Below are 19,465 nucleotides of genomic sequence, written 5' to 3'. Positions count from 1 at the left end.
TCATATGTTCCATCTACTAAATTAATACAATTACGTATTTGTCTTATGCATAGATGGAAGGGAGATGAGGTGAATAGACAGTGTAACAGTGTGTTAGGCAAGAAAGCGACAAAAAAGTAAAAATGATAGTTGCATCAGAGTTCGGGTGGAGAAGAAGCAGACATTAAGAGAGCAGTAGCTGACAGGCGGTGTCAGTACTCCAACTTTAACCTCGCAGAGGCCTACGGAGAATTCACTCCAGAGCCAGAACCTTCAGGGTGACATTAGACAGTATCCTCTTTCTCTCTGTCTCCCTCATTCGCTCTGTCCCTTATATAATGAATACAATTAACCTTTGTGGAGCTGTGCGTGCTGGCAGCAGGTTGGGGGAGTCAGTGGGGGCTCGCTGTGTTAGACAGAGATTGATTGATGTTCCTGTGGTCAGCACACTCCGTCAGATCCCCTTTAATTAGCCCCACTCAGGAGAAATGATTAGATGGAGGAGTGGCGGGGAGATGGACATGAGAAACAGGGAGGTTGGAAAAGGCGTAAGAACAAAAAGACAATGATAATAAAAGGATGATGGGGACAATTGTAATCCTTGATTAAAGACTATGGTAGAGTCTTTTATAGCGAGTGTTTGAATATTAACATCATACATGTACCAAAGTTTAGCCTTAATGTTTGACTTAAGTTATACACTTAGATTAAAAAGTTGAACATGATACATAGTAAAGAAACATAAATCTGGGATGAGGTGGAGAAGACACTGACATCATTCATCCCTGACGTCAACACATTTATCTGATACTTCCCATCATTTGGAGTCATGTAATTTCTCTGCTAATGCAGGCCAAATGATTTGAAGCCTGTGTGGCATCCCATAAAAAAATACCAGTTATTTTACAACTTATAATAAAAGCAGATGCATGGTCACGGCTCACTTGAAATGATGTTTTCTCCTCTCATGTTATTGTTTGGAGTTTATGAAAAGGCCATCACTCTCTTACAACTTTACTTATGTTAATGACACTCACAACACTGGGGCATACTTGTAAAACTTCAACAGCCTGTAATACATTCAGTCAGCAACAGTGTTGGTGAAATATTACTTTGTTTTAGGCATCATGATGGATCGATGTGTCATTATTTTAATAGGATCATTATCTATTTGTGCTGTGACTTAAAATATCAATCACACAAAGCAACAAGTCAAAATGTTAACTTGTACAGTTCCTAATTGAGCTACAGGTGATATCTGAAAGCAGCTCCTCATCGCCTCTGTGCTACATATTTTTGAGGAGAGATGCTTTGAATCACATATTGAGATTTCTTCTAAATTTTGCAGGATGAGAGTCTTCAATCTGAGCTTGTTTTCTCTTTTTAATGCCTATGACAATCAACACATGACAAGTAATAGGGCTTCTGGCTTAAGCTACTGGAAATCAATAGTGGGCAATTCATCTACAGGCACAGATGAGAGTCTCCACATGTCCTATCTTTTCTAGGGATAAAACAGATGCACAACTGTTTGAGGTAATTTACACAAACTATGGTCTGTTTACCTTATCAGCTGTGATCCCTGTAAAAGTCAATCGCTCCTGAGTTGGACAGGCATCATTATGCAGTGTCTGTGAAGATTCTAGTCTCCAGCTTCTAGATTATTATACAGTCTTAAAGCTGCGATGAACCTCTGATGGTCACCACTAGCTCAGTGTTGCACATTCATATGACATTATAAAAACTGACAGAAATACAGACACAAATGCAGTGCATGTCAGTGGAGCGCTGGGCATCAAACTAAAACATTCTTGGATTACAGACTAATGATAAAACTCGTGGTTTATGTAAGAATGTTTGTATTTTGTTCTGTTTCTCTGTCCTTATAAAACATGACGCACCTTGTTCTGCATCATAACCTGTTGAACAAGCCACCACACATTCGTCGGAGAAAAGTGCACATGTTTGACATTATTTTTGACAGCAAAGATGTGATTTCAGCTGGATTTTCAAAAGGTTCACTCCTTCGAGTCAGTTTTGACCTTTTCAATTTTTAACCAAGACCATGATGTTTCACTGACCTCAACCAAGTGCTCTAAGTGCCCAAACACAGCCATAAAAAATGTTTAATCCTACTTTCTTTACCGTGAGCGAAGAAGCTGATACTGTGAACATTTGACTGCCAGCCATGTAATCAGCAACTCTGCTTTGTGAGTGGGTGCTCAATTCGATCAGGTGAGGATCAGTCTGATTTGGCTGTAAATTACTTCATTTATGAACTCGTGCTCTATTTTATATCATTTTCTATTCCCTGATGTAAATCTTTAGGTTTTCACATCAGCATTTCTCTGTCCCATCTGTGATGCTTGTGGTATTTTTTAACTGTATGATACAGCAGCAGCGTTTCATTTTCTCTTGGAATATTCTGTGGGCCTGTTAAAATCAGAGAGAAGCCCGCAGACACCAGCACCACTGCCAGTGCTATTTGAATGTAGGTCAGCACTAATCGTTTGGGAAACGCACCAGTGCATTTCTATCATACCATATCAAATTGTAAATAAAACATTATGCAAAATTGTACCATACTGTTCAAACTAAGGCTGCAAGTGATTATCCACATATTCAAATAACCTAACAATTGTTTTCTCAATTAATCAGTTAATGATTTTATTGATATATTATCAGGAATAGTAAAAAAAAAAAACGCCATTATAATTTTTCACAGCCCAAGGATATGTATTTAAAAGCTTTGCCTTATTGATTAACAGTCCAGCATCAAAAAATATTTACTGTAATGTCAAACAACTATTGCTGAAACCTGTGAAAATTTCACTTTTGTATAAAAAAATGACTAAAATAGTTAATTCATTATCAAAATCATGAGGTATAATATTTCAAGGAAATATAAATACAGTATGTGTTTTTGTAGTATGAGTAGTAAGTATTCAGGGCATCAGAGAAGATTTGAATGTGAACAGTTGAACACAGTTTCTACAGAATATTTGATAATGCTGGCTGTGGATTGTCCATTAGCAAAGCAGCCATACTTGCTGACAGTGCACTGACAATGAAACTCATTCAGACACACATACACAAACACTGTACATGTGTATAATAAAACAAATGCTGCCTGTTCTTTTCTCTCCTGCTCTCTCATCTGCACCTTATGACTCACTCACTCCACTCCACAACAGAAAAAAAAAGAACAGTACATAGCGAAGAGAAAGATGGAAAGATAAAAAATTGTATTGTATCCGCAGGGTGTGGGTGGAGAATGCCAGCAAGACAGAAAATGGATGTTTTTAGGTACAGAGGGGAATCCATTAAGGTCATCCAGTGAGAGATGCTGGATGGCTGGTTCTCTCCCAGGCCTGCCAGTCCCTGTCATGAAGTGATTCAAGTACAAACCCAAGTGTAGGCAAGTTTTCTGCCTGTAATTGGGTGTTACTGCTACTCTTTCTCCATAACAAGAATATCATGTATCTCATTAAAACTAACATGGTGACAAAATGGACAAGGATAGCAAAATCCAATTATATCATATCATAACATTCACTCAGGTAAACTATACATGATCAATTTCTGCTGCTTACAAATGGGACATTCTTTTATTTCACATTTGTTTTAAAGATACCAATGTGCCTTTTTTTTCTAATTCATGTTAGATGAGTACATACAAGGAGGTATTATTTTCAAGGATACTGTCATTTCATCCAGTGAAGTGGCTCTACATGTTTTATCATTTATTTAATTTACTTTTCATTTATTACTTTTATGACAGTGTAAGGGCTCTTAATAGCCTTATTGCGAAGCCCTAAAGAGTGGAAATCAGAACAGATGCGAAGGAAATGCATTTAGAGCAAGAACAGAGTATCACAAACGGGCTGAACAAAAATGGATTTAAATTTAACTTGACTGGGAGAATCAATGGCGTCTGGAAGAGAGCGACAGCAGGATTTGTGAGATGTGCTGAATGATTCCAAGCTAAATACAGAGTTTGTCAGATTGAAAATAACAATGAAAGTGAATGAATCTCTGCTCTTTTTTTTTTTTAAATATCTTGCTTTCCCACACAGGCACCTTAACCCTCATCCTGATGTGCACACAAACACATGGGACACTCAAAACTGGTTGCAGTAAACAAGCACACTGTTTTTTGGGTTAAAGTTTATTCATGGAAACTGCAAGAAGAAAACTATAAAAACAGGATGTTTCTGCAGTCCCCAATTTGCCTGGTTTTGATAACCTCCGCTCTTTGGGGATTTTGGGAAAGTTTATGATGAATTACTGCTTATGACAGCTAAAATCAGCTGAGAATAAAGGTTTTTTTCTTGGATTTATATTCTGCTGAGATTATGTGCTAAAACATGAAACCAGTAAAAAGAATCAAACTGAACAAGGAGGAACTGAACAATATGTAATTCTGTTTTAGGTAAAGTTGGGAATTAACAGTTTACTAAGTTAGATGGCTTTAATTTCAGTCATGTGTGTCACATAATTCAATTCCAAAGGCAGACATCATTTTACACATACACAGAAAACATCTACTGTCATCTGCTGCTACTCTGCCACCTCCTTTTCCTTCGTCTCCTTCTAGTTAGCAAGCTGGGCTCATCATCTCTTCCCTCCAGACGTGGAATAATATTGTACTGAACTTGTGTTAATTTGTTCAGAGCCACCATGAAATTATATCTGTAAGAAAACATTGATGCTCGTGTAGTTCACGTATGACTGGATTCAATTGAAGTACACAGGATGAGACAGAGACTGCAGGTAGATAATGCATATACACCTAGTTGGCAGTTTTGCTAAAACTAATGCAGTCCTGCAATGCACCTTTCCTTCATTACGTGATCATGTTTTTGTTCATACCTATTTCAGAGAGGTTGATTCACCTGTACGATCATTTTGGAGGCTGGAGCTTGTGCTGCTGTTGATGTGAACTGCATAATACAGAGAGGTGTTTCTGTTATTAAGTTCGCCCAGTGTCACTGAAATATGTGGTGTGAAGAAAATTACAGGAAAAACTGTCAGTATAATGCAAACTAAATTAAATCAACACCTCTCTAAATCAACATTATGACAACAACCTTTATAAAGAAAGAATTTATTGCTGATTTAGCAGTAATATACTGCCTAATATAAATATATATATATAATATATATAAAAAAAATTCCCTTCTCACCCCTGTGGGTGGTCTGTGTGTCTTCCTCAGTCTCGGGTCCTCTACCAGAGGCCTGGGAGTTTGAGGGTTCTTCGCAGTATCGTAGCAGTTCCTAGCACTGTGCTCTTCTGAACTGAGAGCTCTGATGTTGTTCCTGGGATCTGTTGGAGCCACTTACCACAGGGACCACTGTTGCCTTCACCTTCCACATCTTTTCTAGCTCTTCTTTCAGCCCCTGGTATTTTTCCAGCTTCTCGTGTTCCTTCTTTCTGATGTTGCTGTCACTTGGGATCGCTACATCTATCACTACGGCTTTCTTCTGAGGTTTGTCCACCACTACTATGCCCGGTTGGTTAGCCATCACCTGTTTGTTGGTCTGTATCTGGAAGTCCCACAGGATCTTAGCTTGGTCATTCTCCACCACCTTTGGAGGTGTGCCCCATTTTGACCTTGGGACCTCCAGCCCATACTCGGCACAGATGTTCCTATACACTGTACACTATGCCGGCCACTGCCTGCTAGCATCTTACAACCTGCTGTTATGTGCTGGATTGTCTCAGGCGCATCTTGGGTCCTGCCTGGTGTGGTAGCCCCGAGCCTCTATCAATCTTGTGCTCAGGGCCTGTTCTTGTGCTGCTATGATTAGTGCCTCTGTGTTGTTTTTCAGTCCAGCTTTTTCCAGCCACTGGTAGGACTTTTTGATATCAGCCACTTCTTCTAACTGTTGGTGGTACATAACGTGCAGTGGTTTGTCCTGCCATGGAGGTTCTTGCGCCACTTCCACTACATCGGGCTTCTGTTGCCTGAGATATTCGCTAAGTATTCCATTGCTTGGGGCTTCCATCTTCCATCTTTCATCTTCATGGATCTTCGCTGTTTCATCTCAGATGGTGGCTCTGGCCCTCACCAGTCCTCGGCCTCCTTCCTTCCTCTTAGTGTACAGTCTCAGGGTGCTGGATTTGGGGTGAAACCCTCCATGCATTGTCAGAAGCTTCCTTGTCTTGACTCGGTCACAGTAGGGATTGTTTGTAATGCTGCATTCACATCTTCCAGTAGACTTCCACACAGAGGGTACTTCACTTAGTCTTGGTAACCGGCTACAGAGGTTCCAGGTGTCCATCTTACTCACGATTTTCAATCTCAGGTCAGCTGCTCTTGTGTTGAGCTTGTTATTAATACCCAATCCCCCCTGACCTTGCGTCCTGGCTCCCCCTTGACGTAGCATTTGTGTTGTATCCCTTCAATCTCCAGATGTGATAGCAGTTGCTGTTTGCGGATCTTGGAACACTGAGCTACTAGTTGTTTTCGCCCTAGTCTTGATGGTGAGTTTCGAAGTTTCCATAGGTCCCACATCCTCTATCGCTGAGGTTACTCATGTAGTAACATTCCAACAGTTCTCTATTCTCAGCCCTCGCCCATGAATGTCACGTTCCAGTAGCCCATTTCTCATCAGGTTGCCCTGGTTCCCTAGCACCTGACATGGACCCAGTTCTATCGCTCATTCAGATCAATATTCTCCTTATCGCTAGTAGCGTTAAGGACCTTGCCTAAGGGCCCATACTGGTGATGATTCGAAACCCTGAACCTTTGATCTCCCTGCACCGAAATCAGTGGCCTTAACCACTGAGCTATCCAGCTGGTTGAGAAAAAAAATGTTTCTTCTTGTTCTACTCACTGCAATGCATCAGTAGCCTATTTCTGCACACATTTTGCCAAGACCAGTCATTACTGGACATCAAAGTGACACTCTATTATGCTGGCTGTCAAAATGTTAATCTCATTTTCTGTCTTGATTGTGAAAGCAGAGTTGACCAAGACATCTTTTGTTCTGATTGTAATGCAGGGAAACTAATTTTCACTTCTCAAAAAAAAAATGACAACAAGGGACAGTTAGTACATAGTGATGAAGTCAGCATGAACTTGTGATGGGGCTGTCACGTCTTCTCCATTATGCCATTTCACTTTCGTCTGTGAGTGATTGTTAATTTGTTTATATCTACTTGCTTGATTTGTACTACTGCTTTTTCCTCTGTGAAGTGCTTTAGACTTTTTAAAATTTTTGTCTGCTCATCTCTTAACAATATAAAATTTGTTCACTACATGGAAATCCCAGAAAGAAAATTCACAAACAAAAATGACTCTTGAGGTTTGTTTAATAAACTTTCTTAATTAAGTTTCCAGATTAACTGGCATCATAAAGACTGGTGACATTCCAGGTAATCACCCCTGAGGTTTTGAGTGTGACAGAATGCTGTGGTGCTACGCTGTGTTTTAATAGGCCACTTATCTACTACTAGCATCATGTATGGGAGAAGTCTTTGGCTGATGGATTTAAAAATGCTTAGCTGTATTTAAATAAAATCTTCAATCTTAAATTGTATTTTTTTTTTTTTTTTATTTATTATTTTTTCCCAGATAATCATTTAGAAGATTTTTGTCCAGAGAATGCAGAAATGTTGTCAAGTGGTGTGAATACATGTGTGTGAGGCTGGCTAGCACTTGGTATGTAGGTGATGTTTCTGTTATCTGACAGCAGTCAATGCCAAGCCTGTTCTCTCCCAAGAGTGGCACTCCCCACAGCAGATCACTATAACTGTGCCACTCTCTTACCTCTTCCAGCACTCTCCGTCAAACACACGCACACGCACACTCACACCTACATGTTGAATAGAAATACCAGCACACACACGCACATCTTGCAATATTGATCTGTTGCCAGAGGACACAAGGTCAAGTCACAAGGTGTCAATATTTAAAACAGCATTCAGCACTGGGGACCTCTACCATGACCTCATTAATATGGGGACCCGCTCTCCTCAAATACTCTCTCAGCACAGTGAAAGGCCGACTCGAAGAACGATAACACACACACACACACACACACATGCGCGCGCACACACACACACACACACACACACACACACACAAACACAATACCCTTTCACATGCAGAAAGTTGCCAAATACACATGGAAATGAATGGAAAAGCTATCAATCTATGAGAGCTCACATGTTGCACTTCTGCTCTGCGAGAGTGAATGTTAATTAGGAACAGAAAGATTGATCTGATAACAGGGATTTGAGGGAAATAGTTATTGCCTTATTTATTGATGGTTAGCCTATGCCTTGCTGCAGGAGGAGTTTTACAATTAATGGTTCACCGGCTAGATAAATATACTGTAATAGATGCATAATTTTCTGCATGGCTCCGATACTGTGGGTGTCTTTATCACTACTGAAGCAGTTAACGCCACCTACATCACGTCTGAGCGCTGTGGGGTTAAAAACAAGTGCAGCCTCTGATTTCTGAGAAAATTGGAATTTTTTTCTAATTCTGAAGTGTCAGTTTGATTTACTTTAATACAGAATGGACGCTGTGGCTGACTACTTGTTTAAAACCACTCTATCACTCAATCACTCACCCAATAATACAGTCAAAGGGGCCCTGAAGCACCATCAGACAGCATTAGTCTCAAATACAGTCCATTCTGATCAATTGTTCCACTGTCTGTGTCACTTTTGCCTTTCCTATTCCACCGTTGCCACTCTAGTCTTATCGGTCTCCAGACATCGTCAGAAGAAAGTTCTATAAACAAGGTCAATTTTGTTTCAACATGCACCCTGTTACTTTCACACACTCACTTTCTTATATATGAACATAACAGTTCAGCTAATTTCAGCAGAGTGTGTGTCAGTAAGCTTTTATTCAGTCCTCTAGTGCTTCATTTGCACCCCTGTCTGCACACACATATACACACAGAGAAAGACTTGGTCCAGACACACTGCTCCCCGAGATAAGAGCAATGTTTGCCACATGATTAGGATCTTCCAGTTACCATTAAAGACGGTTTATCTCCAGCTCTAACCCTCATTCATGCCTTTCGCTTGTTCACTGCCTCTCCAGAGAGAGTGATGGAGGTTACTGAGCCACAAGGGGAAGGTAGAGAGTCAGAAGTGAAGAAGGAAGAAAAATCAAAACAGCAAGAGTAATTTCTATGTTTAGTAGGCTATCCTAGAATGGAAGTGGTTGTGTTATAAAAATATATACACAGCATACTACACAGACGCACAAACTACAGAAATGTAAAAGATGAAAAGTACAGTAGCATTCTGGCCAAATTACATTTTCTGCCCCATTTGTTGTATTCAATTAATCTCTCATCGGTAAAGTCAGTAAAACCTCTCTCTTAATCTGAGTTACTCACCTGTACTCCAGTGAAAAGCGTGTTAATTCTGTGTTGTTGTGGATCCACTTAAACTCCAGTGGCCAGCTCCCTTCAGCCATACAGGTCAGCACCAGCCTGTTGCGTTCCAGATGAAGCTGACTACGCACTGGCTCTGTCTTGAAATAGGGAGGCACATCATCTGCAATAAAAAGCAGAGTTGGCAACATAAGTTTGGTTGTTTTTTTCTGAAACAAGTGAACAGCAAGAAAATGGGAAAAAAAAAATACCAGAAAAACTACATATACAGTAGTAGATGCTTAGATCTATCTAACTATAATTAAGGTCTTACCTAAGACACTAATGCTGGTATATTTGATTACCACTAGCACATTAACACAAAACTGCCACAGTCCAGATGGAAAACTCTATCTCAATTTGTCCCATTCGAAGCGATCAAATCTCTTATACAAAGCGCTGTTGCTTGCATTAGGTGATCTTAACTTCCTCTGTGTCAGAGATGTCTGGCTAGGAAAGATGAGACAGAGGCATCAACTCATGAAGGATTGTTCCAGCATCCCCTGCTCTGTGTATTTGTGCGATGCACTCATTGGCAGAGTTCATCGCTTTCTTCTGAGCTAGACAACCAGACAGGAGAGCAGTAAAGTCGAGGAGGAGGCATGAAATCCTTTCATCATTTGTTTGCCTCCACTCCGTCACACTCTGTGTTTCGCTCTTTCTGTGTTTCTGGAACATGATCTGTTGAGTGTGAAGGAACAGGTTGAAGAAAACCAGCGAGAACCTCTCTACAGGGTGATGTGTGCACTGAACATGGAAAAAGACACAAATTGAGTTTTATATCTCAATCAGGAAGCTTGACAGACAAACTGTCAAGGACCCTTATGATTTTAATATCTCGCACTTGATAAATGATGCAAACATTGAGAGCTTACTTGATCATCAGTGTAAATATAGAACACATTAATTGGATGGTTGGATAATACAATTATTAGATTGACTGATAATCAGGCATTTAAATTAAAGTGTCGAAATGATCTATTGTGCTGATATTGTGTTCTATTTCAGCTTGACAAATCCACTATGGGTAGATTGACAAGAGTGAAGGATTAGTCAGGAAAAGGGGAAAGTAAAACAGAATGAGAAACCAAATATGATTTACAAGCTTTTCACTTTGTCTTGCATTAAAACTTAATACCGGGGCCTTTGAACATACAGTACATGTTTAATTTGTTCAGATTATTAAATTTGTTCGGTTACAGGCTTATCAACATGGCATTGTTTTTGTTAAGTATTTTCATTTAAAAATATTGGAGAACAACAAGGCAATTCTTATTTACTTCTTGTAGTAATGTCTAGTCTACCCTCACTGATATAAATAGGGTGGAGAACCTCAGTAATCTCCATATAATGCAACAGAGCTTAGAAGCACTTCAAACTACAGCGTCTAAAATAACCATAAACCTGAGTCAACATCTATCTATAACATGCTTTTATGAAATTAGGATTTGTAGGAGTGTTGTTCTAGTTGTAGCTTCAGTAGATGCACCTAATGAACTCACAACCATGTGTATTTGACAGAAAGGTTATGAAGGAGGCAGAGTGAGGCAGCAAGCACATACTAGAAAACTACACGGCAAAACACATATACTTTAACTTACTTTCTTGATAAATTCTCACATGTATAACTTGAAATACTTTTACTATTAGAAAAAGAAAAAATCATAATGAATGATGAAGAAAATTAAGAGAAATTACAAACATATATGTATGAAACAGTTTACAGTTCAAAAGTGCATGACATATCTCCATAAGTCAATAATGAATATTCATAAATGATGCATATTTATAAACCATACTTTGGTCTGACTTCTGACTTTTGATAAACTCAGTACAGCACCAGCCTGTAGACGGCCTGTCAAGAATAAATATTTATAACAAATAGAAGAAGACAGAGGAGACTCAATAAAGCAGCACTCAGTATTGATCTGTAAGATTCAACTCACATTACTACCTACCATCTTCCGTTTGAAACTGTGCCCCTTGCCTTCATGACTGCACTGTTAAAAATCTGATCCTTAATGCTAGTCAAACAAGGAAAAAGCCTCCACACACCAGAAGCATAAAAAGCAAAACAGACACACAAGTAATCAGAAAGTTGCACTGTGGAGTGGAGTCTCTGTCAGTGCAAATAAAGAATAACAATGAACCAGAAGAAAAAGGAAAACCTAGGTTAAGTGATATAAGAGAAATAAAACTGATATATGAGTGAGCAGCAAAGGCAGAAACAGGGCTTAACAGATGCAAAACAAAGATAAAGTCTAAAAGACCCTGAGGTGTCTTAGAACTGGAGTGCCTGGGCATCTCCCAAAGCATTCTGGGTTAATGCCATGCCAGGCACAGAGGAAGATAGGCAGCAAAAATGAGGGAGATTGAGATGTTCAATAGTGATTTGAGACTAATTGTTCCCTGGCGATGCACGCTTAGCTTTTATCTACGATAGGGAGATAAAAGAGAATGAGGGGAGAGGCAGCAGAGGAGGGAAGCAGGGAAAAGAGGAAAGAAACAGACAGCAATGCAGTGGGATGGTGAGTAAAAAGAGAGCATGCATATGCTATCGCCCACACAGAGACACTCATTCACCCACAGAAAAGTGTGATGCCAAAGAAAACATTGATCACTGATGGGTATCTCCAGTAGTCCCTCTCATTAGGAAGTCCATGAGAGCTCAACTGTGATATCTACCTGTGGAATCATTAAGCAGCAGGAGTAACACACTCTGGGAACACGTACTGACACAATGGCTGTTATCTGCAACTAATGATTATTTTCATAAATGCTTAAACTGTTTATCCATGCAACAATTGATCAATTGGTGACTCAGTTGAAAATGATCACCAAAATCGTATCTCACTCTTTAGTGTCTTCAAGCTCATTGTTTCGGTTTAACAACCGCAGCTTTACTGAATGGTCCACTCTCATTGGTCTCATTTGCAGCCACAGCATGAAGCTGTTTTCACATAGTCAGAAGCTCTGACAAACTCACTGGATTACACCTGCTCAGTCCCAAATCAGTGGGAGGATCAGTCAGTTAGCGACTTGCTGCTGAAGACAGTGGAGCATTTACCACTAAACAGCTTGATTTTTGCAGGGTAAACATATTGGACTTGGACTTACCAAGTAGCCTGAAACACAACTCTAAATGAATGGTAATACCACTCTGTGTCTGCTGAATGTGTCAGTAATCAGCTGTTTGTTATATCAGTGTGTTTACATCTTGTGCTATTTTCAAGTGGCCAAAAAATTGTCTGACATTACTAACATACAAGCCACTGGAGATTATACTGTGACGTGCAGTGCATACACTACACTACTGCAACCACAGACAAATGAGGCTGAGGGTAACATATTGTATTGCCTCTTTTACGGCACCTCCATGACAATAAATGCAGAGTCACATGCGCAATGACTATTGAGTTCTTATACACTTTTAATGAATGTGAAAAGTCCTGAATATCCAGTCACTGACAGAACCCGACCAACTTTGTGCTTCAGCTAAGCATCTTTGTGCTTCCTGTGCAATACAAAGCAATTATTGTGTGATAAAGGCCCCTCATTTGCATACAGCCCAGCTCATGCCAAGAGGATGCTCCCTAGGGCCACGGCCCAGGTCGACTCAAGGCTGGGGCATTTGAGAGAGTGTGTGTGTGCATGCAGGCTAGTATGTCAAGCGGACGCTCAGAACCCAGTCTGCAGCACACAGTCAATTAAATCAGCTATCTCATTAATGAGAACAGTGCCAGGTACAAATGCCTGCCCCGGGGTGAGAATTCATAATTGAGAAGAACTTGGAGAATTCATTTTTAAAATAACAAGAGCTATAGTCAGGGACATTTCTTCTATTTCCCTCCAAAAATTTGGTACTTATGCTTAAAAAGGTCAAAACAACCCTTTAAATTCTCCTTTTCATCATCAGGGTCTGGGCACTAATGTCACACAGTACTGATGGAAAATATATAATATGTAAGCATATTTTTTTCATTTACTTAACATTTTTTAATTCTAAATAATTAGAACATTATTAAAACAAAACCTTTTTATTAAAATTACTTCAACTAAATTAATGTTTCTCTTGCATTTCTCTTCATTTGTTTTTGTTCACTGTTCTTTTCTTACTTAGGTAAGAACGTTTCAGAATTCAAATAAATGATTTATGCCATTTTTGCACGACAATGACTCTGTGACCTCAGACAAAGGTTGTTTTTCTCTGTACTGAGGATCATCAGTTTTTTTTGTTGTTGTTTTTTTAAATAAAAAAAGCATTGACTTTAAGGTGATGCAAGGTAGATGCACTGCATTTATCTTGCCAGTTTAATCACATGCGTGTCTTTTGTTGGGGAAACATTTTCGCAGCTTTTGTGAGCCTAGTGCAAAACACACCACAGACAAGTCAGACGCTCGAAGCACGCTCGGGCTACTTTCCAGGTCCCAGAAGGCTGTGGTGCTGCAGTGGCAGCCATGAGTAGCAACCTCCCTCCTGGCTCAATCCTCGGGAGCCCAGTGCTCCTGGATACGGCATACATATTTCAGCTGCAGCCTGGGGGCCCCACACATGCAGACATACACACACTTGCACACAGGGGAATGCTTATACATTTTACACTTGCATATTGAAAACTTACAATTTTAGAAGTTAGAAAAGAAAAATAAAAAAAATTCTGAATGAGTGACTTTATGGTGAGGTGATCTGTTTATGTTGCCATAATTTGTGTGTATGTGTCATTCTTTGAGGGCAGGTGTCTGGATGTGTGTGTTTGTGATGCTGATGAGGATGAAATTTCGCTGGTGGTCTAACTGAGCTGCTAATGGCCCCACTGGGTGTGAAAATCTGTTGTACTGTCTGTCTTTATTTAGCACACTGGTCTCGACCTCTTGCTGAGGGTGTGGAGATGCACCAGAATGTGCCAGTAAGTTTGTCAGTGCAGAACAGTACATTTTGTGTGTCTCTGTGTAAGTGTGTGTGAGAGTGATTTGGCAGACGTGTGTGTGCTGACTGATGTTTTACTCCCTAAGAGACACTCAAACCAAGGCCAGCTGCTGATTTCTACTAGCTCAGATTCCTACCAATCAGCTGTTCACTATTCTGTTCACACACACACAAACATGCACATCATTACCATATACTGTACATACATATATGTGTACCAACACACACATCATGTCCATCCATAGACACAGCTTTTTGGCACATCTCCAGTGTATTACTCTTGGCCCTTTTTTATTTCACTCATGGTTCAGTGACACCTCCACCTCTTTGCCTATAGAACTGCATTTCCCATGAGACCATGTTCCTGGCTACCAATCTTTACTCTTGCTGGTCTGCTGTCTTTCATGACTTTACTTCAGCTGGCAGTGCTACAGGTCCACAGACCCCTGGTCTGTCCATGAGACAGAGTCTCAGAGAGCAGGAGAAGATGGCTGACCAAGGTTAAATGTTCATTAGTGATATTCATAGCCCTGTGATAGACTAAATGTTCAGGGTATACCCCGCCTCCAGCTCCCGCCACGACCCCAGTAAGACTAAACAGCATAGAGAATGACAATATGCAATAAGTCAATGTGGACAACATACAAGCTAAAAAAAAAAGGTTGGCACAGGAATCAAATCTGAATTGTCTAAAGTTTGAAAGCTCACTTACATTTCTTTCATCTCCTTCAGATAAGACAGCAGCATCTGGCCACAGTCAATCAGAGCAGCTCAAACTTTAAAAGTGTCTGCCTCTTTAAACAGCCTGAGCAAAGAGGGATGGCAGTTGTAAATCTATGAGCTAACCTTTAGCCGTGACAGGCTAAGCTCTCAGCTTGCATGCACACCTTTATCACTTAGCCCACAGCAGTCCTTGCCGACCTCCAATAATGACTTGCAAAGCTAGACTAAGCAGCCAATGCAGTGAAACACAGCCACACAAAAAAAGTTTTAATACAAAGGTGTGGGCTAGACTGTTTACCCGAATGAAAGAAAATATGATTTAACGTATGTGTATGTACAATATGTGTGTACATTTCCATTCCTGTTCCTTTTGTTTTAGTCCCTGTTTCCTTCACATGCAAATCTGCGTGTTTATGGATGTGTGTGTGTGCTTGCTCAGGAGAAAGCTGGTTTAATTTCCCTCAAGATCCAGAGAGAAAAAGCTCCTTAGTGGTGGAGTGTGGAGCACAGTACACTGAGCATATTATGTTGTTATGTTTATGGAGGCAAATCAATTCTTGTATTATGGGACACAATAATGTAGAGAAGCTTTCCGTGTGTCAGGATCATACTTTTACAAAATCATGCATGAAGCATCCCCACGGACAACCTTTGCTATGCTGCACTGTGGTCCATGTGCAACTAAAACAGCTAGGATTTACACCCTCAATCTTCTACTTATAATTCCATGCACGGCAAGACAATTGTCTGTCAGAAGAGATTTTTTATTTAAGGTAAAACAAAGATTTGGGTCATTTTACAAAGCTAAAAGCATGTAAAGAATGTGATTCAGATGTGACTCTAGCGCTTTATACAATAAGTGTAGTCAGAAGAAGGATAAGAGAGTTGGAATAAAAGAATGAACAGTAAGCACACACATGCAACTACATGAGACACTACACATCGCTGGCCTTACTAGTCCATGTCTGGGATGGGGTGTGTCTGCTCTCCACCCCTGGCCTGCTGAAAGATTAACGCCATGGAACAATGTTCTTCAGCGTTCAATAATGTATATGCAGGTTACAGCAGGGGATTCACAGACCAAAAGAAAACAGAGGAGTCTAGTCTTCCTGCGGCTCACCTCCACTGTAGACTACAGAGGGTGGAAAGTAAGTGGTTATGCACGCAAGCACACACACCAGTACACATGCCCAACACAGGTGCTGTGTGTGAGGCGTTTGCCAACTGCTTCCATGTGTGCACTACTGTTAATCAAGTTTATAGTTCAAAGTGAGAATGAACTGACGAGAGTGATGATGACATGTCAGCCACAAAATAACACATTTCACACTTTTCTTGGCCACCATTCATTACATTTCAGTCAGCCAAATCACATGGAGTGGATTTATGATTCTCGGAACAAAGTATTATCAGTGAGTACTTTGCACAAATGTAATATCCTGTGCAAATATCACAGATACTTGTGTACCAATCAGTGATGCCCAAATAGAAATTCCCTCAGGAGCAGGACTTATTCAGTCTACAGGTGGATGTAGAGTTGCAGCAGCAGCACAGGCAGAGCAGGAGTGAGAGGAGCTGCCTTGTTGCAGAGGGCGCGTTTGATTTATACTGCCGAGACAACTCAAGCTGTCTGAAATGCCTCATAGGCTTTCCACCGAAGTTTAAAGTATGGAATTTCTAACATAAATACTAAACTTGAGGCATAAACACTAGTACTGTGTATACAATAATGTAGTACAACTATTGTACTTCTCTTTATGAGGCTCAAAGTGCATAAAAATACAATACTCAATTATTTGCTGAGATTTAATCATTGGAGACTGACAGGCCAATGAATGTATACATGCAGAAGTACACAACTAAGTTCTACACAATGTTATGAGTTTGTGCAAGTTGCAGTTCTCTGATTGAAAAACTCAGCTGGTTTGTTCTCCATCCAACATCCCTGATTCCTCAACCCACAGCTCAGTTTTGTTTACTCAAAAAAGACATCTCAGAAAAATCAGAACACAACCCTGGAAATGACTCAAAAGACAAAGTGTCCATGGCTGCAGTCCAACTAATGTGTTACTCACAACACACTACTACCACACTATGTCAGAAAAGAAAAGGAACAAAGATTTTTCATTATGAGGCTATGCCACAACATACATCATTAAATAAGACTCTCGATAGAAGGAGTAATACAGCATTAACCAATCACCCAGAAATGAAAATATGAAAAATGAAATCAGTCAAATCAAATACAAGAACTTACAATGAAATGTGCAGCTGCTGTTTGTCTTTGCAAATCAGAAAGTAAACCTTTTGTTAAGTAACTGTTTCCAAGGTCAAAAATGGACTATAACATTGATGTAATCTACTTCAGAGAATAGGTGCAAAGACAGGTCCATGCTTTCAGTTATCATCAGTGGTGAAACACTCATTACCATTTTTTTTAAAACTAAATGTCAGTCCTGTAATTAATATGGTCAAAAAAGTTACAGATTTGGCCTTTAAGCCTTTTAAAATCTCCCCAAGATGACAGTGGGCACATTGTGCTGGGTAATATGAATTTATTTAAGAGCACTTGCTTCAGAAGAGGAATTTGGGGGATAATTGTATAAACTGCACTTAGCAAAAATGATTAGTGGAGGTCAATATTCAGAGCATTTGATAGCTGAGGTAGTTTGAAGGAGAGGCCATTATCCAACATTTCTACCAATTCAACGCCTTTTCACTTTGGAGTACGGCAGGAAACAATTGCACTTCATGGCCTTGTTAGAAGGCTTTTAATGTACCTCAATGGGTTTTTTAGTCAGTCTTTGCTACATAGTAGCTCTTCGCTGGATAAAAGGGGACTGTCACTTTAACATTGGTTCCTTTTTTCCCATCATCCATCCTCTACTCAATCACATATTATTCAAAATGCTGGATGGTGAATGTCATGCATTCATTCAAAATGTGTGTGGTTGCTGAATGTCTCTGTGTGTCCATGTATTATCATTCTTACATGCATAAGTGTATGTCACTGTTTATCTGTGTATAGTCATGCATGTTCTAATGCAAACAGTGGGTGAATACTCACTAGTGAATGTTTTTCTTGAGTGCATACACAAACACACACACACACCTACACAACAGGCCAAGTGTCTACACAAACAGCAGCACGCGCACACACACACACACACACACACACACACACACACGCATACACACACCCTCCACCTCATCCATCTCACCCTTGTCTCTTTAAGCTTTCTGCTCATTCTGTGAAGCTCATACTGAGACAAAAGCATATAAACAAAGAGACCCCCCTCTGTCCCTTTGCAACACATGCAAACACACACACACGCACACACACACACAGATAAATGTGATCACTGCTCTGTCCCCTTTGTACTCACCTAATGAAGGGCATATCTAAATAAAGCCAAGGGAATGAATGGTGCTACTTTCACTGCTCAGCGGCCAATTAGCTCCTTCTTACCTTCTGCCATACATTTTCTTTGACCTCCTGTCGTGTTCTCTTACAGGCATCATGGTTGGTTTGCCCCTTGCTTTCCTTTTTCCTCCAATCGCATTCACTGACTACCTATTTATAATGGAAGATCCAAAATGGAGCAGCAGCAAGGAGGACTAAGTGGACTAAATGTTGTAGTATGCCAAGCTAGGTTTGACTTTTATATATTTTCTTATTGAAAAAAACAACGTTTTAATCTTTACTTTGTGGGAGTTTAAAGTTTGAATTAGTGGTACATGTTTGAATGTGGTGTTTCATACTCCTGCCGGAATTGATGCTGCTGTTTTGGTTGCTTCTCTGGACTATATATGGGAACAAGAAAAATCCACTGCAACTTTTCAGTGGGACCATAATCTTTCATTAATGAGCTTTCAATTGATCAGGTGATCAGGCCAGTACACCCAGGTCACAGAAAAGAGTGATAGAAAAAATAAACATACAAGAGGAGGATGACAACAAGAAAACAGCCTGGAGGAGCAGGCTGGTTATAAGGCTGGGGGTCCAAAAACATTTTGTAAAAGCTATACTGCATAATAAAATCCAAGGATTAGGTTATGAGGCAAAACAAAGGTTTTATTTACATCACTGCACACACAGAAACTCTTAAGCCAGAAGCCTTATTGGATGGGTATTAGGATTGGATTTATTGTTTTTTTGCAAAGAGGCTGGCAGGAAACAGCCAGTAAATGGGGTTCAATACAGTTTGCTCATGTGACATCACTGTCAAATTATGTGCTACAGTCTGAAATCTCTGTCAGTGCATGTCAAGGTGGCAAACTAGCAGCAAGTAGCACATTAACTGCATCCATAGTCATTAACAGAATAATTCTCATCAAGATTAAAGAGACAAAGAGAAGATATATAGGAAATAACACAACAGTGGAAGACAACAGTTTTTTTTTTTACACTGGGAGTACAAATGTCTGTGT

General features: G+C 40.0%; 1 protein-coding gene across 1 annotated transcript in view; it reads right to left on the bottom strand.

Annotated features, from left to right (window-relative positions):
* The window catches only part of sdk2b (sidekick cell adhesion molecule 2b), a 211,018-nt gene that overhangs the window by 57,839 nt on the left and 133,714 nt on the right, over positions 1 to 19,465 (bottom strand). The window contains exon 2 of the mRNA XM_026316388.1: positions 9,349 to 9,508. Within this exon, the coding sequence (XP_026172173.1) occupies positions 9,349 to 9,508 (160 nt within the window). The remainder of the gene's footprint in view (positions 1 to 9,348; positions 9,509 to 19,465) is intronic.

This window comes from Mastacembelus armatus, chromosome 19, assembly GCF_900324485.2.
Source record: "Mastacembelus armatus chromosome 19, fMasArm1.2, whole genome shotgun sequence".
Classification (NCBI taxonomy): Eukaryota; Metazoa; Chordata; class Actinopteri; order Synbranchiformes; family Mastacembelidae; genus Mastacembelus; species Mastacembelus armatus.
This window is presented reverse-complemented; position numbering and strand designations above follow the sequence as displayed.